The sequence below is a fragment of the Platalea leucorodia genome, assembly GCF_965183815.1.
Source record: "Platalea leucorodia genome assembly, chromosome: 12".
Classification (NCBI taxonomy): domain Eukaryota; kingdom Metazoa; phylum Chordata; class Aves; order Pelecaniformes; family Threskiornithidae; genus Platalea; species Platalea leucorodia.
The window spans coordinates 15812294-15834576 of NC_138834.1; the positions used below are offsets into that span (position 1 = coordinate 15812294).

The 22283-nt window shown below is 46.5% G+C and overlaps 1 protein-coding gene across 2 annotated transcripts; it reads left to right on the top strand.

The window, feature by feature from the left end:
• Positions 1 to 26: 26 nt before the first annotated feature.
• Positions 27 to 22178, top strand: RNF10 (ring finger protein 10). Of its 2 annotated transcripts, XM_082325353.1 has the most exons (18): positions 27 to 127; positions 586 to 796; positions 9174 to 9376; positions 10371 to 10570; positions 11609 to 11699; positions 12741 to 12925; positions 13005 to 13141; positions 14656 to 14816; positions 15384 to 15512; positions 15673 to 15931; positions 16164 to 16297; positions 17313 to 17430; positions 17769 to 17870; positions 18361 to 18495; positions 19283 to 19380; positions 19609 to 19669; positions 19828 to 19986; positions 20914 to 22178. In XM_082325353.1, the coding sequence occupies exons 2-18, from the start codon at positions 763 to 765 to the stop codon at positions 20988 to 20990; spliced, it is 2283 nt and encodes a 760-aa protein (XP_082181479.1). In that variant the 5' UTR covers positions 27 to 127; positions 586 to 762; the 3' UTR covers positions 20991 to 22178. The 2 variants fall into 2 exon arrangements, with proteins under 2 accessions (XP_082181479.1, XP_082181478.1); XM_082325352.1 differs by lacking the exons at positions 27 to 127; positions 586 to 796 and adding an exon at positions 2436 to 2978.
• The last annotated feature ends 105 nt before the right edge of the window (positions 22179 to 22283 follow it).

Genomic DNA, 22283 nt, shown 5'->3' on the forward strand with positions numbered 1-22283 from the left:
GCGCGCGGGTCGGCTAAAGCGCCGCCGCGGCGGCGGGGTGGGAGCGGCTCCGTCCGGTCCCTCCGCTCCGCTCCGGGCGGGGCCTGGCCGGTCCGGTCCGGTCCGGTCCCGCGGTGCCTGCGAAACGGTGAGGGAAGGGCGGCGCCGGTGCGTGAGGGGAGCTTCGTGAGGGCGGGGCCCGGCCCCTCTCGGGAGCGGCACTGTCCCAAGGCCGCCTCACGGGCCCGGGCCCGCCCGGACGCTGGGAAGGCTGAGGCCGGGCAGCCGGTGCCCGAGCACCCCGGTGGCTCCCCCGTGCCAGGGCCCTTCCCCAGCGGCGGTGCTTGTGCCGCTCCGGGCTGGAGCGCCGGGAGAGCAGGGACCCGCCGTGGCCGGGCTTCCAAGGCCCCGTTCCCCCGGCTGCGGGCGCGGGCCGCGCCTGAGCCTCTGCCCCCGGGCACAGACGCCGCAGGGCCGCGGTGGGGGCACGGCCGGGGCCCCCAGAACCGGCTGGGAACGGCGGTACCTGTGCGAGTGCTTGGCGGGCGACCCCGGCAGGCAGCTGCTCCCCAGACTGTGGATTCTCCTCCTCTTTGTTTATTACAGGGAGCCATGGGTGACCGAAAGGCAGTGATAGAGGATACAGACACGTCTGAAGAGATGCAGCAAGATGCTGTGGAGGGTGCCATTCCGTCTCTGGAGGAATGCAGTGTTGAGCGTGACACTGCAGCTCATATCAGGAGGATAAGTGTTTGCTCGTAATGTCTTCCTATTGAATGCTATATGGACTTAAAAAATCAAGCAAAAATGTTGGTGGGTAAGTAGCTCTAGAGAAGCAAGTTCTGTGGACACTAGATAATCCAGTCAGAATTTCTCTGTGGACTGGTGTCCTTATGTTCCTTTCTGTTCCCCTTATATGCACTTTTCCAGTTCTTCCCCTTCTCTTTCACGATTCCTTCTATTTAAGTCCTTTCCTCCGCTCTCCAAAGACAGCACTGGAGTAGCGATACTGAGTTCCTAGTGGTCTCTTCTGCTGGAGTTTGATAGGAAATATAATCCTACCTGGCCGTGCGCTGTGGGAAGGAATTCTGACTCGTGAGACCCTCGCTTCATCCTTGTCTGCCTGGGCCCTGGTGCTGTTCTCCTCGAGGGTGCGTAGAGCCACCGACTGTTTCTCAGACTCTCATCTCGTTACTCAGTTGTGTGCTAACGGCACGAAGCCTGGTGCCTTTGGCCTTCAAGGGTAACGGCAGGGATTTTGCTAGCATGCTTTTATTGTAGTTAGGGGAAAAATAGCAAAAACAAACAAACAAGACTTCCTTGTATTTATTTTTTCTCCACAGCCAGCTTCTTTGCTAATAAAAGCGCTATGTTTTGGCTTTAAAAGTTTTATGGCTATATACCCTCTTTTTCTAGTATTGCTTGTGCTATTTCTTATTTCCCTGTGAATGCGGATGACTAACTTTGTTTCTTTTCTCAAATCCAAAACATTAAACGCTGTGGTAACCACCCTCACAATTTGGTCAGTAATTCTAAGCACAACAGACCTAAATAGGGAGCAAACAGGAGTTAAGAGAAAGCCTTTTATGAGGCTTCTCCTAAAATGTTATTTATTAGCTCTGCCCTTTCACACTCCATCCCTGCTTTTCTTGTAAGAAGCCTGGGAGCTGCTCTCCCGGGGAACTTGAAGCTCTCATCCCTGAAATAATGGGAAAGGATCAGCTCAAGCTCTTTGAATGTTATTTTAAGGGTTAATTAAAATGCCTTTGGAATCTCTGCTGCCTTGTGGTTTTTTTCCCCCTTTACTTTTGCTTTGAAGGAAAAGTTTAAAAGTATCACTTAAATTAGGCAGTGTAGGGTTGGTTTTTACTTTCGCAGTTGTTTGCTACAATTCAGTGGAAATACTTAATTCTTTATATCCTCTCGGGGCTCCCTGTTCAGAAGCTTAACCCCCTGTACTGTCAGCTCGCGCCTGCTGAGGATCTGGCAGCGTTCAGTTCTCTGTGTTCCAACCTCCCTTATTCTTCCGATTTGTCGTTTTTGGCGATTTTTCCCCTCCTGTTCTGCCGGCTGTGCTGCCCCAAAGCCCCCCGAGCCGTTCCTCCTCCTGCCGCTGCCTCTCGGAGCGCCGCTTTGGCGAATAAAGGCCGCGATCTCCCCAGCCGCCGGGTCGTTATTTCGGGCCGCCGGGGCGGGGGGCTCGGCCCGGGCTCGGCCGGCTGCTGCGGGGCGCCGCCGGGGGGCCCGGGAAGGCGGCGGGCGGCCCGAGCCCTTCCTGCGGCCCGGCCGGGGCCGGGGCCGGGGCCGGGGCCGGGCGGGGCGGTGGCCGCGGGCCGTGGGGGTGGCCGCGGCGTGGCGGGGGACTACAGCTCCCGGCGTGCGCGGCGGCGGCGGCGGCCTACGAGTCCCGTCGTGCCCGCGGGCCCGCCCGGGAACGGCTCCATCCGGGTCCCGGCCACAGCTGTGGGCGACTCGTCGCCATTACGGGGCAGCGGCGGCCGAGCCGGGGCCGGGGCCGGGGCGGCGCCGAGGAGCCGGTGGGTGCCTGGGTGGTGCCGACCACTCGGGCGGCAGGCAGCGCCGGGCCCCGCGGGGCTCCCTGAGCAGCTCCCTCCCGCCTCGCCCGGAGCCCCGCAGGCCCGGCCCGGCCTCCCGCGGCCCTCCCCGGTTCGAGCGGAGCAGCGAGAAGATGTCGCCATGAAGGAGGCCGAGTCCGCGCTGCGCCGCCCCCGCCGGTCGCCCCCGCGGGCCATGAGCCTGGGCCCCCGCCGGCTCCGCCAGCGCCCGTCCTGCCCCCCCGCCCAGGGCCGCCGCTCGCCCGCCGGGGCGCCCGTTGATGCTGCAGAGCCCGCCCGGCGCGGCCCCCGCCTCAGCCTCCGCCATGGACAAGAGCAGCCCCTGCGGCTCCGGTGCGCCCGGCTCCTCGGCCGGCAGCAAAGGCCAGCAGCCGCGATCCGCCTCGGCCGGGCCCGCCGCGGGGGAGTCTAAGCCCAAAGGCGGTAAGGGCCGGGGCGGCGGGGGGCGGGCCGGGAGTCCCGGGGGTTTCGGGCCGCCGGCGGCGGCCCCTCGGCGGCCCCTGGGTCTCGCTGGCGGGTCCGCAGCGGAGGCAGGGACCGGGCGACCGTGAGGGAGCCAGCAGCGACCCGGAGGCCGCGGGGCCGGCGGCCTTGTGCCGGGGCCGGGCCGGCGGCGAAGCTGAACTGCTCCCCGTCGGGTTGTTTGTCTGTCAGCTGGGGTTTAATGGGCTTCGTCTCCGCTCGCTGCTTGTTTTTGCTTTCTTTTTCCTTCCTCTTCCTGTTCCCTGTTGGGTGAGCTGCGGCTCCTGCCCTCGTCTTCCTTTAAGGATTAATGCTTTATCTCCATTAGCATTGGAGTAATCAGCTTGAGAGCCAAAGCCTTGGTTTTATAATAAGAATACGTGTTTGCCCGTACTTACTAAGAGAAACTTTAACTTTATTCCATACTCAAGTTAAGCGTGCTTTTACATCTTGCTTAAGGAGGTCTTGTATCGACACGCGGCGTTCCCCTTACCGGCTGTATTTCAGTAACCTGCATCGGAGGAGTTCAGAGTTAGTTACGTGTTGTTTGCTCACCTGGCACGTAAACCAAAGTGTTACGTCTGTCATTGCAAACAGCTAGTTTTGCTGACATGGCAGTTCATGAGGAGCTCTTCTGGTTCCTGTCATCTGTCTTGTCGAGGTAAGACCCGAGCCACCCCCAGTTCTCTGAAGCTCTCTGGGAGCAGAGTGTTTCTGGCAACCTTGCATTTTTTTTTTTCCAAAACCTAGAAACAGGGCAGTAGTGATTAAAATTAGTGTTTTTAGTCCCGGAACTACATGTGAGAGTGTCTACAGGCTGCTACAACACCGTCGCTGTATTAATTTCCTTCCTCCTCAGTGGTTTGTTTCAACTGTATTGCTTCAGGTCCCTGAGAAAGCAGCAGTGTATTCCGGAGGGTTAACAAAATGAGTATCTTGAAGGTGTTGACTCCTTTTTGGACCTTCTAAATGCACTCGGATCCCGGGTAACCAAGTATTACCGGCTCTTCGCCTGTATTAACTGATCTTCTACAGGGTAGACTGAAGCGAGTGACATGGGAGTTGGCTCACCCACAACTTCCCAGCTTGTGGTGTAACTGTGCGATTATAGTTAAGTTTTAACTTCAAATTCAAACACATGAAAGTCTTTTTAGGAGGAACTTTTTGGGCAGTCATTTCTGGAAGAACTCCTAACCGATTTGCAAAGTTTTTTGCATCAGCAACAGGATTTGATGTGAGGGTCTTATTATCCCTAGATACTGTTGTTATTTTTCAGTCTCTTATTTAATTTTTTTTCCCCTCTGATGGACGGACCAAGGGAAGCAGGGGATATTGTGTGCTAGGTGTGCCATAAGAGTTTTAGAACGAGATCTTTGGCTTCTGATGGAAGAACAAACGATATGAACTTCTCCACGCGTATTGTGAGACGCAGCGTGAAGGGCGAGCAGACGTGAGGTTTTCCTGTTGTGGAGCACTGGTTTCTGTCCCTGTCTTGCCAAGAGACACCTCATCACTCCAGCTGCTTTTTTAGTGCTGTGTGGTGCTGTGTGGAGGCTTGTTCGCAGAATATAAACATCCTTCAGTAAGGAGTAAAGATGGCCTGTCCCGTGGCTGGTATGCCTTCATGTAGAAGAATCAGGATCTGTAGCAAGGAAGGAAATACAAGGCCTGTCGTTCCAGTCTGAAATAAAGCCGTTAAGTGATTTTTGCGGAATGCCACCCTTTACAAGCTTGAAACAGTGTCACTGGTAGCAGAGGAGCAGTGAGGAGAGAAATCCTGATGTACCATACTCTTCTACTCCAACACAGTAGATTAACTTTTAATTAAAAAAAAAACCCAACCTTTTTTTAAGACTTTTTTTTTTTTAATAAAACAGAAGAAAATTTTGGCTTGACATAATTCCACTTTTAGGATCCTTGTCTTAACTACAATGGAAGGCAAAGGGATATGGAATGAGTTGCTTCCTTCACGGTGCATCAAAGAGGCCTGGCAAAATTAGAATCTCTTTTGGTAGGAGTAGATGGATATTTGGGAATATCGTAACTGGAGAGTACTGAAAGCTAAAATGAGAAGATTCCCTTGGTCAGATTGGGGCAAACAACCACAGGACGAACATACAGGATGCAGCTGCGTTAAACTGTGGCTATGTTTTGGTAGCTGTTGCGCGCAAGACATGGGTGCGTCACCATATGGGATTTTTTTCTTGAGTTCCTTATCGTTCTACGCGTAGCTGATGTGGTCCACCCAATTTCTCTCCTGTTTCAGGAAAGGTATAGGAGGTATTCTGAAAATCTTGTGTCTCCTTGGAAATGGAAAGTATTCTCGATGGACCACAGATCCTCCCCGAAATGCTGACCTTTTGTTGCATAAGTGACTCTTGCACTGATGGTCGCTGGATTTGAGTCTTGTCAAGCTCTTGCCATTTAGGTACTTCTCACAGTTACCTGCTGTGATCAAGTCCAGCAGAAGAAATGAAGAAGTGGACACTTGTGAAACCTTGCAGTAGCTTTTCTTTCTGTTTCTCTTGCAGCACTGCTTGAAATGGGCTAAATGGGATACTGTCAGCTCTGGTACTTGTGGAAGTTGGATTCCAGCTATCTTTCAAACTTGGCCTTAGAAACTAAATTAGACTTCGAAGTTTCCAACAGAAAAGTTTCTTTGGGTTATATTAGTGCACCAACAGGAGTCACATCCCATTAGGATGGAATAAAGTAGCTAAGGGAAAATAGGCTTGTTGGGTTTCTCGGCAGTCCTCGAGACCGGGTGGACAACAGTTCTCACAAACGTTCCTGGGCCTTGTTATTACGGTGTGAGCATGCTTAGCCGGGGTGTGTGACTGCTCAGTCACCTCTTGCTCACCGGGATGTTTGTCTTAGCAGCAGCAATAGCTTCAGTGCGTTTTCGTGAAATCACCCTGGGGCTTAGCATGATCCACCACCCAAACCCCTTGTGCAATACGGTTTGCTTCAACACGTCTCAGCTGAAAAGAAGAGGCGAACGAAGATGGAAGGAAACTGCTGTCCTCACCCCAGTTGCAAACCAGTGCTGCAGCTGTGGTCGTGTAGAGCTGCCTTTAGTCCTGTGGACGTGATCTCCTCTCTCTGGATCTTTGGAGATAGAGGTCCTCTAACAGAACATGGCATCCAGCAGGAGAAGCCACAGATGTCAGGGCTTGCTCCAAAAGGGAAGAACAGCTTTGTTGCTAGTTTTATAAAATTATATAGACGGTATTTTTTATAAGTCTGTGTTCTCTTGGAGTGTGGATGGGTAGATATATTTATTATAGGTTAGATCTCGTGAGAACGGCAAAAGGACTAACTGAGGACCTGAGTGAAGAGTAAGTACCTCACCAGCACTGTTGCTGTTGCTCATTCCTAATTTGCCACAAAAAGAAGGAAAAAATAAACTCCCAAATCCAAACCTACGCTCCTTAAGACTGGGATCAAACAAGAGAGGACAGCAGTGAGAATCTTCCACTTTTCTCCCTGCATGAGTGCAGATCGCCCTGTCCTGCCCCGCTCTTCGTGGGAACGCAGGGAGGGGTGATAGAAAACAGGGCTGTCCGACACGTGGCGTGCTGGAAAGGTTGGCAGGAACGGCACTGCTTAGGTTCGGGGTCGGGGAGAGGTGTTCCAGTTTACAAATGCACACTCCAAACTCTTGGTTGTCTGTTGACTGATTTCATTACTGCTCTGATGGACCAGAATCCTCATGAGGGTAATTATTCTGGGAGGGGAAACTTGCAGGCAGTAAAATCAGGTTTGAAGCATTGTTAGACTGTCGTGTAAGGTCCTTCCTGAAAAAGGCACAGGTGGAGAGTCACTGTAGTGACTCCCAGAGGCTCTAGGAGTTGGTCTGAAAGGACCTGTAGTATGACAGGAATGTGCGTAAACCAGCTGCCTGACAAATTGGATGGTGACTTACTTGATTGAAACTCTAAGTGGTAGGAAGTTATTCTGTCAGCTGCAGACGCAAGCTGTTCCTTGTTCCTGGGCCTTGTAAAGACCCACTTTAGACTGAACTTCTCTTGAGTTGTTTCTTTTCCCCAGTTGACGATTGCAGAGAAATGGCAAAGTTACAATAGGCACGCGCCCCTCTAGCGCGTTCACCGAAATTGCAGATTTAAGAGGGTGGTTGAGCTCTAAAATGACAAGCTCTGCTCCTCAATAACCGAAGTAGTAGTCCAGACCTCTTCAAAATGACTTCATTTTTTAGCGGAGACTCAGTGGTGTTGATTATTGCCTCTTCCCTACAAACACTCTCGAAAAAGGTCTATCTAAATAATCATTCAGCCAGACCTGGTCACACCCTCAGGACTTGGCAGCTTCTGGTGTGTTTTTTTTCCCCCGATAACGCTCAACTCATGTCTTTTTAGCCTGACGTGCATTATAGCGCTGCAAGCTGTGCAAGCATGTGTTTGAGTTAGTTACACATCTGTGGTTCCAACAGAGGTGGTTTAATTCTGAACTAAAGGATCAGCCTTTCGAATAGCAGAGTAAATGACCAGTTCTGGCGATAAAGTTTGTCTGCAAAATGGCTTTGTCACATCATGTGAAAGTAATGATAGTGTCCTTTTACTTCTGTAGCTGTAGTTGCAGGCAAAGACTGAAGTCTGCCATGTGCAAGAAACAGCAGACCACCACAAAACCCAGTCAAGCCACTTTTATTACTTAACTTATCCTTAAGAAGTCAGATCCTCAGTAATGTACAATAGCACACAGACCTTTCGGTCCACTGCCCCCCTCTTTTTGGGGCTGCAGGTGGGAGAGAATACTAAAAATAACAAAAAAGTGAGAGATTGTGTGAATGATCCCATTCCAGCTGCTTTAAATGCTCGGGTAGATTGGAAGTGGTGCCGGGGAAGGGGAAAACTGGAGGCACTGGTAATGAAAACTGCCCGTATGAGAAACACCTGAATCAGGGTGGCGTGTTTGCCTACCACATAAGATTTATATTGAGGGGTGGGGAGGACTACGAAGTGGGAAAAGGGAAACTAGTAGGCTTTTATAAAATGGATCTAGATGTTGTATGAGGCGTTCCTGTTTGTGTAACACAGTGTCCAGAGCGACTTTGGGGCTGGCTGGTGCGGACAGACCTCTCGCTAGGCCTGTCGAGTTTTGCTTCCAAGCTTATCAACGTACCTCTTCTACAAATAAAACTTAGGGCAGTTGGTGGAAATGCTAGATTAAGCGAACAGGTGATCCGTCTGTTTTGTCCTTGGGGCGACTCTGATCTTGTGTTAAGACTATTAGAAATACCTTCATAGTATTAATTTTCTGTTCTAGCAGTCTAATGAAGCAGTTTTTAGAGACAGGACACCCCTCTCAAGAGCCTGACTGATTTTTCTGCTCTTGTGAGCTTTATTCCTGCAGTATTTTGCTTTGTGCCTCACCACCGTGTCCCTGTGTTAGGGTCAGTGGTGTGCTCAGCAGGCTTTCAGGCAAACAGTTCTTGTTGCATAGGTTGGTGGACTTAGTACTTAGATATTAGGTATGTGCCCTGCAAGGCCAAAGCATTGGGTTCGTGCTTCAGCATCGATTAACATTTGTTGACCTCGTGAAAGAAAAGGGTGTTTTTAAAACAGAATTAGATCTGTTGGGGTCTTTTAAGCATAGGGGCAGACGTGAGTGAAAAGAGGCAACGGGGTCTTGCAAAGTGGGAGACTTCCAAGACAAGTGCAGGCAGCAGTATATTTACATGAGGGAACAATATATGATAAATTGTGTGTTTTCAGAAAATGGAGTGAAGAAATGAACTAGTTGTTGTCAATTTTTGTAATGGGGCGTGAAGGTGTGGTGTTGGTGTTTATCGCTTAACGCACCAGGCAACACGCTGATGTCTGGTGACTGCAATTCCAAATCTGGATAAAGAAAATTCAACCATTCTAATAGAAGATAAAGCACAGCAAATACATCCTTCTTTCATACTCTTTGACTCCTCTTTTACACTTTTCTTCGGGGAGTGGTAGGAATGAAGCGGTTTGGGTTGCTGGGGGGGGTTGATGTCCTGATAAACACCAGCCTTTTAACCAGGGCCCAAGGCAGCGGCCGAGGTGAGCGCATCTCCGAGGCGAAGCTAGCTGAGGTGCGGTACATGTGGACAACTGCGAGGCTGCAGATCTGATTCTTGTTTTTTTTTTTTTTTTTTCCTTTCAGATGGAAAGAATGCGAATGGATCCAAACAGCGTTATAATCGTAAAAGAGAAACTTCATATTCAAGAAATGAGAACTTTTCCAGTCAGTCCCGTCGCTCCAATTCACAGAAAAGCAAAGCTTTTAACAAGATGCCCCCTCAAAGGGGCGGTAGCGGCGGAAGTGGCAAACTTTTTAGCTCTTGTAATGGTGGAAGACGAGATGAGGTGAGAATTGTAATGCCGTGCCTCCAAGGCCCTCTTTCTTGGGACGAGAGGATCGCTCTGACCTGCCTAGATAGGTCTTCTGTGTTCAGCTCCTGGGCTGGGAAGGGAAAGAGCGATAAGAGGTGCTAACATCGTTGAGATGCCAGAGTGAGTGTGAGCAGAACAACTTGGCAACAACAGAAGAGGAGTGCTCTCTGCTCTGAGAGACTTGCAGTAAAAAATACCATCTGAGGAATGGGTACCTAGGCAGGCCACGTACATATCTCATGAAACAGAGGTCCTTCATGAAAATACCTAGAGATACAATTTCTAGCTTTTCAGTCTGAGGTGATTGTGTCTAACCACTTCAGTGTACAGATCTGCGTGTGATAGTGGTATTGGGAAAGTAATCGTGTTAGCCTTGGTGACATCGAGATGGAGTAAAACCATACTGAGGCTTTTACGCTGATGCGGGTCTAAATGCTGTAGACTATCGTGGGTTTTCACTGATGCTCTGATTTTTCTCTTTTAGTGGATGAGCAACACTGCTCACCTAAATTGCTGACTCTGTCAAAACTCACCTGCTGTCTCTGTTGAATTCTCATTCTTTGCTTCATTATATGAAAACTAACCACAAGAAGTACAACCTGTGCAAATAATAATCAGATTTGTATTACTGGCTGTCTAAAAGAATGTTGTCAGGATTCAAACAACTTTCTTCTGTTTTTAACCGTGACTACTAGGTTTTGCGGGCTTTTTACTTGTCCTTATGTGGGTTGTTTTTATGCTGTCCTCCTTTTGACCAGTGTCGGGTAAGACCACTCAGTTCTAACTTTCAGGTTCTCATGTGCTTCTAACGCTGCACTACTTGATTTGCAGAACTGGAATGGGAGAAGGTGAGTGAGTGGATGCTGCGTATTCTGTATGTAATCACTGATGGGGCCTGGGTATCAACTCGTACTGATGCTTTTGCAGTAAATTCTAGCAAGTTCTAACAAATGCTGTTGTCTCTTAGGTAGCAGAGGCTCAGCGGGCAGAGTTCAGCCCTGCCCAATTCTCTGGTCCCAAGAAGATTAATCTGAACCACTTACTGAACTTCACTTTTGAACCCCGTGGCCAAGCAGGCCATTTTGATGGGAATGGACATGGCAACTGGGGGAAAAGGAACAAGTGGGGACATAAGCCTTTCAACAAGGAGCTCTTCCTACAGGCCAAGTGAGTGGAAGACCAGCAGGGCTCTTAGATTTCTCCAGAGACACTGAGCTGTAAGGGGTGATCAGCCAGGGAATTGTGTTTGGCCTTGACTACTTGTATTGGCTTCTCCAGGGTGAAGTTACCTCTCCGTAGTGTTTTTAGTGGCAATGACTGTACTTGAAAGGGATAAAAATATATCAAGTTGTTGTCTTTACCTACTTACAAGGTATCTGATGGAGTGAGTCCTTTAGATACAAACCAATTAGTCTTCTGCTCTAATTTTCTTGCCTCGCTTGTGGAATATGACACTTCATTTGGGAAGACCTATGTACTTCCCTTACGGAAGATGGTCGTTTTTTCCAAAAAATAGTATGTTGGGATGGTAGGGGTAGCAGTTGCTGCATGAAAGCTAATTGAATTTATAAGTCCCAGAAGCAATTGCTCATATGAGTCTTAGTCCTTAAACTGCTGATTATTTCACAGGCCCCTAGGTATGTAGTATAACCCAAATGATGATCAGTATAGTAATCCAGCAGCAGAATTGCTTTTGACTGGAAATAATGGTCGCTTTCACCGGAATTTGAAGTGTGTTCAGGACTTCCTGTGTCTGATCACGTTAAAGATAATAAAAACTATTTTCAGCATTGATGCTTCTGATTTTTTCCCTATTGTTTTGTGGCTTATTGTAGTGAAGTCTATTTGCAGGAACCCCAGTAGTTCTAGTTTTTTGTGAGCCTGTTTTTTCCACTTGTGGATTCCCTGGTTTTTAATAGATCCCCGATGGAGCTGGCTGTTTCTTACATGTTTCTGGAAAACCACTCTGCCTGGCTCACTCTGTAGTTAGTATGAGATGTTGTGTCTAACTGAAATTAGACGCACCTGTATTCTGGAAATCTGGTTGTGACTTGAACTCTTTTGTTTTTTGTTGGTAGAAGTTACTGACTGCGTCCAGCAGTTTTCTGCTGGACAAAGAAGAAGCTCAGAGAATCCTATAGGATAGTTCTCAAAGAATTTTTAGAAGCAACTGAGTGGATCATCTGTCTCTTTGCCTTTCCCCAGCTGCCAGTTTGTTGTCTCTGAAGAACAGGACTACACAGTCCACTTTGCTGATCCAGATACCTTGGTCAACTGGGACTTTGTGGAGCAAGTGGTCAGTTGTGATGGGCTAGATTTTTTTTTCTTCTTCTTCTTCTTATTAAGAAGCTCAACCTGTCTCTAACTGCCTCTTTATCTCTGTGATGTTACGTAAAACTCAGCTGTTTTTGAGTTGAGGCCTTTTCTGTCACTCCCACAACACTGGGAAAGATCTGTCATGGAATATATTATGAAATACTTTCATGACAGGAAAAGAGAAGTGCTAAAATCTATTAGGAAAATTAGCAGCTTCTTCTTGCTTTCGCAGATGGGAGCTCATCAAAAATAGTATCTGACATTCTGTAGACAGAGTCCTTGTGATCGAGATATTAACAGAAAACTTGGGCATGAGTCCATGGAAGAGGACTAGAGTGTAGAATTTTGAAGAATTATTCTGTGCATAGGTGGCCCATCTTGCCTAGCAACAAAATGGAAAATCTCCTGAGAACTGTGGTCAGAACTTTGGGTTGCCTCAAGTAGAAACTTACTATCTGCCAAGACTAGTCTTGGTGTATGGTGTAGCTGGAGAGGAGGTAGGCTTACTGTTACCTGACGCTACAGGAGAGCTGAATAATCGAGGTGCTTGCTTGGCAGTTATGTCTCTGCAACACACAGATGCTAACAAAGTGTCTGACTAAACTAGCGTGTTCATGGAAATAGGTAAGTCCAGTCTCGCAGTTAAACAGGGCTGCACAAGTCTGCTTGTGTAAGCGAGGCGAGAGAGCTCGTTTGCTGTCTTCTCAGTGTCTGAATTCGGATGATGAAGGTGCTGCTAACTCTTAGAGATGATGAATACATGAGGGGAAACATGAGAAGAGTCACTTTTTTAATGTCATTGGAGTAGAAATACCAGATGGGTGGCTTTGAAGGTTATTCCCTGTGCAGTCTGCAGGTGTTACTTAGTTCACAGTGTACTTAATTTCTTGGTAAATAAGCAGAGCCTAAAGAGCTGGAACATTAATATGTTAGAGTAGATCTTACAGGTGGCTTATTCTGTAGCACAGGAACTGATTTCCAAGTCTAAAACTTGTGCTATTCTTCTCATGTGCCATTTCAGCGAATTTGTAGCCACGAAGTGCCCTCTTGCCCCATATGTCTGTACCCACCAACCGCAGCAAAGATCACCCGCTGTGGGCATATCTTTTGTTGGGCATGTATCCTTCACTATCTCTCCTTGAGTGAAAAGACGTGGAGTAAATGCCCTATTTGTTACGGCTCTGTTCACAAGAAGGACCTCAAGAGGTGAGACTTGGTATTTATTAAATGGTGTATCTTTTTTAAATGTTATCTTTACCCTACTAACCTCCTCCTTACGTTACAGTGTTGTTGCTATGGAAACACGTCAGTATGCAATTGGTGATACCATTACGATGCAACTTATGAGAAGAGAGAAAGGTGTTCTGATAGCACTGCCCAAATCTCAGTGGATGGATGTGGTGAAGCCTCTTTACATCGGAGGTGAGTGTATCTGAGTACCGGTGGTTGGCATCCTGCTCCGCACTGTGACTAGGAGTTGTGTAGAGAGGATTGATCACGTCAATGCCATGCTGTCACCTTAAACTAAACCAGACTACGAAACATGGGTTTTAGCAGCTGAAAACCTTAATGACCTCATATTAATAACAAGCTTTGTACCCACACTTTGTTTTTTGTAAGGCTTTAACTTGTGTGCTGTTTCCCTTCAAGTTACTGCACTGCAGGCTCCTGCCTTCTCAACCATTGGTATTCGTTTGATGTGTGTTTTGTATCGTACGGTCCTTGGTGTGACTCTTGCTGCTTTTGTTGGCTCTTCAGCGTCCTTAACTTTTTTCCCTCCTGGTTCCTCATTATACAGCTTAGCAAAAATAACTGTCTCTATGTCTAAACTATTTCAAGGATGTAATCTTCAACAAGGTTTTCATCATCTTCACTTCTCAACTAAAATCTGTGAATGATATGGGAAAATAATCAAAATTATTGCAAACCTATTCCAAACATCTGTTGCCTGACTTCTTCAGTTTTCTCCAGTCAAGTAATGTGACTAACACATCATCATCTTATCTGTTAGTATCACAAAAATTTTGTGACTGAAGAAATAATTTTACTTAGCATTGCTGTTTTGTGGGCTGTCTTGGCTCACTTCGTTTTGCAGTCACATTTATGAAAGGCTGCATGCATTTAAGCTCTCTGTAAAAAGTCAAGTCTCCTAACACATGATGGGTATCCAGCACGCAGGCTGTGGGCTTACATGTTTCTCAGTATTTGAAACTAAAGGACTTTAAATCCTTTCATTAAACAAACAAAAAAAACAAATAGGGGATTTGAGATCATTCCAAACGCAGGAAATTCAGCATTAACTTGGTGTTCTGTAGACGAGGTTGGACCCTTGGGGAGCAGTGAACATAGGGACATAGTATGTGATGCTATGGTTGCTGCAAAGTTCATAGTTAAGATAAGCTCTCTAGTAACAAAGACGACTACCTTTTGCTAAACTTGCAATTCTTTAGCTTACTATTTCTGCTGCGCTTCTTGTAAAAACCTCATGATAATGTTTTCTACGGATTTTTAATACGTACGGACTTATGAACTAGTTTGAGCCAAAACAGAGGTCGCTTTTGCAGAACTTTCCAGTTGCAGTGTTTTTGAGTGTATAGAGGAGAGGAAGAACCTGCAGGCTGCACTGTTTCAGGAAGTTTTGACTTGATTTTTTTTGGATGTGTAGCAACTGAGCGGTGAAGTGGCAGGTTGAAAGTGGCAGATAAACTGCTGGGGGGGGGAGATGGGTGTAGCAGAGCAGGTACGTGGCACCAGCTTGTGTCGTCAATGATATAACGGTCATATGCGGAGTCTGTATCAAACTCTTGCTAAGTATTGTCTGCCCTGGGATGGATTAACTCAGAAAACTGAGCAGTAGCAAAACTTCAGAAGAAACAGCAGGCCAAACTGTTGCCTCTATGTGCAGATATTAACGATTTGGTGCTCCTTCTGTTCAGATGACCAGCACAGTCAGTATTCAAAGCTGCTTCTGGCATCCAGGGAGCAGGTCTTGCAGCTGGTGATTCTGGAGGAGAAAGCGGCATTACTGAAACAGTACGAGGAAGAAAAACACACGCCAGAGGCTTGCTTTATTGAGGCAGCTATCCAGGAACTGAAGGTGAGAACCTCTTTGGAGGCTTTTAGTAGCTTTATTTTTAGGAGCGTGCTGAGCATCTGCTGCATAAGTGGTTGTCTGTGATTATTCTGGTCTCCACGATGTACGCACTAGCAAGGTGGTGATGTTTGCTGCTAGAGCAGCATTATAAATCTTGGAGGAGACTGTAGCCTTTGGACCCCAGGTATCTGGCGTGATGTTCAAGGTAACAGAACAGAATGCATTTTAGTGAATGGTATTCCTTCCATAAATGTAAAGGAGTTCTGCTTTCAAAGGAAGATGTGTTTCCCTTTCAGGTCCAGCAATTTCTGGGATAACTTCTACAGGTTTGCTCACGTCTGCCCGATAGAATATTCCTTTTCACAGCCTTTAGGCGTCCTACAATGGGTGTGCTTTGCAGTGACAAGAAGGAGAGGACCTCTCTTCAAGGGTCACTCTTCGTCACAGATGAATTATAGATACCTATATTATAGAAAACCTGAAGTGTAGGACAAGGCTGAGGATAACTATGGTGATAGTCTCCTGGCTTAAATAGGAAATTGAAACTTTTTCTCTTTGGGTGACCTGTAGGAGCGAGAAACAGCACTCTCTGCTGACCAGGATAAAAACAGTGGCATTGCTGGAATCAGCGCAGCCGTGGAAGAATTGGTCCTAGAAAGCTCCAAGGCTGTGGAGCCTGCAGTTTCCCAAGAGAAAAAGGTGGGTGACAACTCTGCTCTGGTAGATCTCGTTAATACTTAATTCTGCCACTTTATTTACACTGCAGTGCATGGTGAACTGGTGCCAAAGATTTTTGCAGAGATGATAATCTTTTGAAGGGGGTGATGTGGTACTAACTGTATGCTCTCTGCTGTGATAGTGTGGTGTGGAATATCTCTCTGCATTTGATGAGGAGCTTGTGGAGCCTTGCTCTGATCTGGCTGGCTCCTTTTCGCCTCCTGTGGAAGCAGAAGAGGCAGTGCTGGACGAAGAGGAAGTACCTGAGGTGGAGACCGTAGAGGAACCTGATACAAACACTACAGAAGAACCAAATCCACCTGAAACAAGCTCCCAAGAATCTAAAGATACAATTAGCAGTGGACATCTTAGCAACTCTCCTTTTTACTATTTCTATCAAGGTCAGTGCAATGAAATCCTGCAGTCCCAGGGGCAGAGATGCCTCCTTTGGGATCCTTCTTGAGGAAGATGTTTGTCACTTCGTTAGCTGCATCTAACCCCTATTGTGAAACAGAAGTCCCACAGACACTCAGAAATGAACTTTAATATTATTACTGGAGAATGTACCGAGGTGGGGCAAAGGGTATTGAAAATGAACAGGCAGAGAACAAGTGATGATGTCTTATCTTCCAGCGGAGGATGGACAGTGTATGTATCTTCACCCTGTGAATGTTCGATGTCTTGTTCGTGAATACGGCAGCCTGGAGAAGAGTCCAGAGAAGATAACTGCAGCTGTAGTGGAGATAACTGGCTACTCAATGACAGAGGTAGTTATTTTATCTTCTTAATTAATTAAGGGCCCTTGTTTTAGCAGATTGATCATTGTAGCTGACAGATGAGACTTGTTTCTCTTCAGTAATAAGAAATAATAACTATGAATGGGCAGGCGTGCTAATCTGTGAAGGGCATCTGTGTAAGGTGTGGTACCTTCTGTTGCTTTTGATAAGTGGGCTGCAGTCTAGCTTTTTTTCCCCCCCCCCAGAAGGTAGGAAGTTCTAGGAGTAAGAGAATTGCAAGCTTAAGATGGGTTTGTTGTTAAAGCTGTCTTAAAAAAAGTAAAGTCTTTTCTCATGTAAGACAGTAGCTTGAACTAGACAGGTGATCATCTTTTCAACCTGGAGAAGTGTTCTGCCCCTGTCTTGAACAACCAGTTGTTTCTGAGCATCAAGGGTAGAGGTGGGATGTTATGAAAATAAAGAGGACGGAAACAAACTTCAGTGTTTGAGAGAGAGGGAGTGAAAGTGCATAAGGCACTGAAGTTCTGGAAGAGGGGATGGGTCTTGAATTCCTTTACCTCAGATAAAGACAACTGTAAGAATTGGCATGTGCAGTAACAACTATACGTAATTCTTAATTCCTCTTTAAGAAAGTGAGGAAAAATACAAAACTCGGCTTGTTTCAGTCTAGCAAAGCAGTGGTCATTGGTCCAAATAATTTAAGTGTAAAAGGCAAATTTGGTCTAGTGCAAAAATAATTGTGCCAGAAGGCTGGTATTGTAGAATTTTATTCCAGTGATGTGAGTGAGAAGGGAGGAATAACAAGAAAATCAGTAAGCGAGCTGCAGTAACTGCATCCAGATCTGATTATGATGTAGTTGGTGGAGCGTTTGGTTCTGACCCAGGGCATCCTTCACGTGTTTGTAGTTTATAAAGTGTTTATTGTGTCACTGCTGCTGGTTTTTTCCATTTGATGAATGGTGGGTGTTCTGTCTCCGTGAGCTATTCATCACTATGGCAGCCTCTAGACCTCGTTGTGATGATCTATCTGCTCTTTTTTTATCAGGATATAAGACAGCGTCATCGTTACCTCTGTCACTTGCCCCTCACCTGTGAGTTCAGCATTTGTGAACTGGCTCTGAAGCCACCCATCATCTCTAAGGAGACTTTGGAGTTGTTTTCAGGTTGGTGCTACCTTTCTGGTAGGCTCTATCACATATCCCTGAGGGTGACAGGTTCTTATCCCTTAACGGCAGAAAAAAATACATACATAGCGGCTTTGTTCCTCTTGCACCAACTGTCTGATGACTACCAGACAGAACAACCCCAATTCACTGTTTCATAGACAACAATTATACAAAGAATAAAAAAGCCTGACTGTTTGGAAGAGCGTATGTTGTTTGTAAACATATTTTGTTACTAATGTGTTATAACTGCATACATTGTTCTCAAAGCTGGAGAAAACATTGCCCAAGTTATTGGTGTGGGTTTTTTGATATCCAATGCTGTGTGTTGCTCCTAGATGACCTTGAAAAGAGGAAACGTCTACGGCAGAAGAAAGCTCGTGATGAACGACGACGTGAACGCAGAATTGAGATAGAAGAAAACAAGAAACAGGGCAAATGTAAGTCCTGATGGAGCGTAGCTGGAGGATTGCCAGTCGTCTTTAGTTGCTGAGCTGATTCCTTGAGCTACAGGGTGACCTCTAAGGCCTTTAGTTTGTAGTGTGTACTTAGAACAAGATTACAAGGTATTAGAAATAACGTCTGTAGAGTGAAAAATGTAAGCTGTTTTAGTCAGGATGTTAACTGATGTTATGCAATTGCTGCATACTTGCACATTATGGGAGAGGCAGAGGGCATTCGAGGGCGCAGCTATCTCCATGGCGTATATAGCTCTCAGGATTCTCAATTTAGGTTTTTATAGTAAAAGTGAAGAAGGAAAAAAAAAAATGCCTAGGAACTGCTTCCATCCAGCAGCAGGGCTTGTACTGGTCTCTAAAATAGAGGGTGGAAAGAAAATTGAGTTGGCACCTTCTAGGCTCCTGAAACAACTTGCATATTGACAGTCCTCCCCCACATTGTGTAGTGCTTTAATTTAAAACCTCTTTCTAGATCCAGAGGTCCATATTGCTTTAGAGAATCTGCAGCAGTTCCCTGCTTTTACCTCTTGCCCCGGAGAAACTACCAGCATTGATCATCAGAGCTTCTGTCTGTCTCCTCTTGGCAGAAGCCCTGTGTTTCAGACAGGTGAGCATCTGGAAAAACACATCACATCTAGCTCTCGATCGTTCTTTTGGGATCTACTGCTCAGGTCATCACACTAAACTTCCTTAATACTGATCAAAAGCTGCTTCTTTCCTAGATTGCCTATGAGATCATACACAAAAGGCTGACACGCCTAAGAAACATTCTGGTCCTTTGTCTGCTTTTTACTACCTCTACTTCAGTGACAATATGAGATCTGCACTGTAGTTACCCCATCTTTAAATCTTTGCTGAGGCAGAAGAAAAGAAAGGAAAAAAAATTCCCCAAAAAGGGAAGAAAAGTGTGTATGCCAGGAAAACACTACTGGCGTTTTTTCTTTCTACCCTCTCCATCTTCCCCACCACGTTATACTAAAATAGAACGTAGTCAATGAGCACTCAGTTAGGCTGTCGTCCAGTGATGCTTTACCAAATGTTTTATCTTGCAGTTCATAAAAGATATTAAATAGAAACTATTCTTAAATGTTTTTCTCAAACAAACAAAAGAAATCCTCCCCCAAAAACAAAACAAAAAGCCCCCCATACAACACCCCAAAATAAGCAAACAAAACCCCCAAAACAAAAAAACCCCAAACTTGAATCTCCCTTAAATAAAAAGATTGAGGAAATCCGAGAGGTCCCACTGTGTGACTAATGGATGGAACTGATGAGATAAAAATGGCTCATTACATAAGATAATAAAACTTTATTCTGTTTCATCCTGATAAGCAGCATAATGAGTGCCTTTGCCAAATGCAGCTGGCTTTAATTACCTGCTGCTCTCTCTGTAGAGTCTATTCCAGCTCCACTGTCACCTGCTGCCAGCCAGGTCAGCCCGTTGCTCTGTGGGAGTTTGGAGGAAGAGTCTCCCTTCCCTTCCTTTGCCCAGGTAAGCCACGTAGCAGAGTAAATCCTGTCAGAACGACTTGTGTCTTAGTTGGGGATTAGTCTGAGAACACAATTGCTTCCGCCACCAAAACAGTGTGGGATAAATCTTAGGGAGATAACACAGGGTTTGAGTGCTTGAAGGGGTTCCCAGATCTTCTTGCCGCTTAGGGGCTATGCAGGACTGTTCTGGTAGGGGGGATTTAATCGTGTCTTACAACTTTTTTGATAGATGTTGAGAGTTGGAAAGGCAAAACCAGAAACATGGCCCAAACCTGCTCCAAAGGCAAGAGGTAAGAAAATTTGGTATTACTACTTCAGGTTCTTTACCAGGCATCTAAATCTGAGAAATCTTGTAACTTCACAAGAAAGATCTGGCGTGCGGAGGGGCATTTGCACTGCGAAACTTCGACGCAGCCTTCTGCCTCTCAAGGCCCTTTCCCTCTTTCAGATGAGAACACCCTGGCGCTCCCCGTGCCAGTGGATAGCGATGGAGAAAGTGACAGCTCTGACCGCATACCTGTGCCCAGCTTCCAGAACTCCTTCAGCCAAGCTATTGAGGCAGCCCTCCTGAAACTGGACAAACCGTCCACAGCTGATCATTTATCAGGTAAAAGGCGGGGGGGAAGGCATGAAAAATTTCTGAAGTGAAAAACCTGAATATTTCCCCGTCTTCCTCTGAGAGGAGTGAGAGCAGCAGTTTTGGGGACCAAAAATTGGCTGCAGAACAGTTCTGAAAATTGTCAGGTTGTGGTTTCTGAACAGCTTGACTAGGGCTTCTGTTAGCTTAAAGCAGCTCTCTTAGTGGGAGCTGAGATGATCTCCAGCTAGCAAAGAATCCCGTTAGAACAAAGGTGGCTTTCAGCAGTCACGTTTGCCGTGTCTCTACTGGAACTTAATTTAAGCTTAACTCAAGGAAGTTCAGGTTATGCACTTTTAAACTAAAAATACCTGAGCTGCTGGACTACCGCTGAAGTTTGACCAAAATGTCCCAGTAACTGCTAGCTGAAATTTCAAATTAGGGAGTCTGAAACAAATTGAGATGAACGTAAACCTCCAAGCCTGGTGCTGGCTGATAAAACTCATTTACAGTGCTCAGTTCTGATGTTTGGCTTTGGCTTCTGCTTGGAGACTGCACTGAACGATGGCGGGAGCTGGACAGGAGGGCCTGGGAGTTCCCGTGAAGTTGAGTATCGGCTCCAGTTGTGGTGGCTTTTGGACATGGATGAAAGCGATACCTGTCCGAAAGGCAAACTGCTGCACACTAGGATCCGCTGCTGTCCTAGGATCCGCTGTTGCACCAGCAACTTTAGAATCAGTTAGGCGTGTTTATAGTGTGTTTTAGGTGTGATGGAGTCTCCCTTAGTTTGTCTGCAGTAATTTTTTTGTTAAAATTAAACTACCTGGTGCTCAGTGAGTGGATAGGAAGTGTCACGGACCTGTAGAAGTCATTTAGGCTAGGGAAGACCATTTATCATTTCTGTGTGATGTTCCTGTTCCATGAGAAGAATGACAGTATCATTTTAATTCTTCACAGAGGAAAAGGGAGGCAAGAAAAGAAAGAAACAGAAGCAGAAGCTATTGTTCAGCACCTCTGTTGTTCACACAAAGTGATTCTGCTATTCAAGAGAAGTTTCCTCTCCTGGTTTTCTTTTCATTTTGCTTTGTTTTGCTGCTATAGTTTTAAGTATTTAAATTTGAACAGACTAAACTCGTGTTTCCAGGGCTTCTGGGGGGTTCAGGAGGAAACCATGACAGTTCATGTTGAAGTAAGATCTTTTGATTCCAACCGCTTAATCGGTTTATACCGAAACAAAGTTTTGAAAGAAACAACCCAGAGACAAATCAGCCAAGGCTTCTAGTCTGTGCCAAGCGGGTTCTTTTGGCCTAATACGCAGTATGAAAGTCTTTACAGCTGTGTGGCGCTGCCAGAATACTGCAATATTACCGAAGTGAAGAGGCAGAGAGCCTTTATTTCCCTAGAAGTATTCCTGGGCAGAAGTCCACCGGACTGCGACAGTAGTGCTGTTTCAGTAAAGCTGTCCAACTGCTCTCTTGAGAAACTGGTTTCCACTGCACTGGAAATGGGCAAAAGAGCTTCCTGGCTTTAGGGTGTTAGCTGCTGTATCTGTTCTTTTTCTAAAGAGCAAGAATTCCTCCTGTTCTCCTGGCTTGGAAAGGTTTAAAGCTGAGGTGAGTGTAAAGCAGAACCTGGCTACTTGGTTTTGAAGTGACTCTTGATGACTTTGTGTATTTCAAAATGCGTACTGGCACTAGCGGTAGAAGGAACCTCCTGGCTTCTCTCAGTTGTTCAACTCTGTTTTAATGTGGGTGAGTGAGGCTGCTAATTTTTTTTTTATTTTTATTATTTTTTTGCCAACCACCTGCTACAGATTCTTTGTAACCTGATCATCTAGAATAAACACTCCACCCTAGGGCTCTTGGTAACTCCCTGAATGATGTTTTGACAGTGGCTGCTCTTGAATTGGAAGAACAACTGATAGCTGGAGTCTGTAGATAACTTTTGTCCCCCAGCAAGAAACGGGGGTCTCTTGTGCCGGGATAAGGGCCTGTATCCGCTTGGTTCTGGGGTGTAAGTTGACCTGCACTAAGCACCTCGGGCTGTAAACATGCCTCTTCTGGACCCCTCCCCGCTCCTCCTTCGGGTGGTCACGTTCTGCACTGTTTGTGGTTTGATTTGAGCTAATGAGTTAAGTGGTGTGGATTTTGTTGAATAAAATGAACTCTAGGTGTAATGTACCAGTCAAGGCCAACAGTTGCAATAAATCGTATGCACACACACTTAGAGTGCTGCACACTTCACTAAGTGAACCGCCACGTCAGCGTGGAGCACAACACCGCCTGGTTGCACAGGTTCAAATCTTGCCTTCCTGCTGCCAGATTCCA